This window comes from Nannospalax galili, unplaced genomic scaffold (assembly GCF_000622305.1).
Source record: "Nannospalax galili isolate Female #2095 unplaced genomic scaffold, S.galili_v1.0 C46417251, whole genome shotgun sequence".
Lineage (NCBI taxonomy): Eukaryota > Metazoa > Chordata > Mammalia > Rodentia > Spalacidae > Nannospalax > Nannospalax galili.
The window spans coordinates 1-273 of record NW_008412054.1 but is presented as its reverse complement, the minus strand read 5'-3'; the positions used below and the strand labels follow the sequence as shown (position 1 = coordinate 273).

Below are 273 nucleotides of genomic sequence, written 5' to 3'. Positions count from 1 at the left end.
GGTCGTCGTCGAGGAAGCAGCAGAGCTCGCGCAGCTCCTGGTTGTCGTCCTGCAGCCGCTGGTTCACGTCCTTGAGGCCGCGGATCTCCAGCAGGTGCTGCTGCAGCCGGCGGTTCACGTCGCGCATCAGGCCGCCGTGCTCCAGCATGAGGCCCACCTTTTCGCCCTCGGCGCGCCGCAGCCGCCGCGCCAGCTCCTCCTTGCTCCAGCGCAGCAGCTCCTCATCCGGCACCTGGCTCAGCTCCTCCGACGCCGCCGCTACAGCCGCCGCCG

At 71.1% G+C, this 273-nt stretch overlaps 1 protein-coding gene across 1 annotated transcript; it reads right to left on the bottom strand.

Annotated features, from left to right (window-relative positions):
• Window positions 1-3: 3 nt before the first annotated feature.
• On the bottom strand, window positions 4-270 carry LOC108490349 (coiled-coil domain-containing protein 85C-like; the record flags this gene model as incomplete). The annotated part of the gene is made up of 1 exon (XM_017796421.1): window positions 4-270. A coding segment is annotated over one exon (267 nt), but the record flags the coding sequence as incomplete, so codon positions are not given.
• Window positions 271-273: the final 3 nt, after the last annotated feature.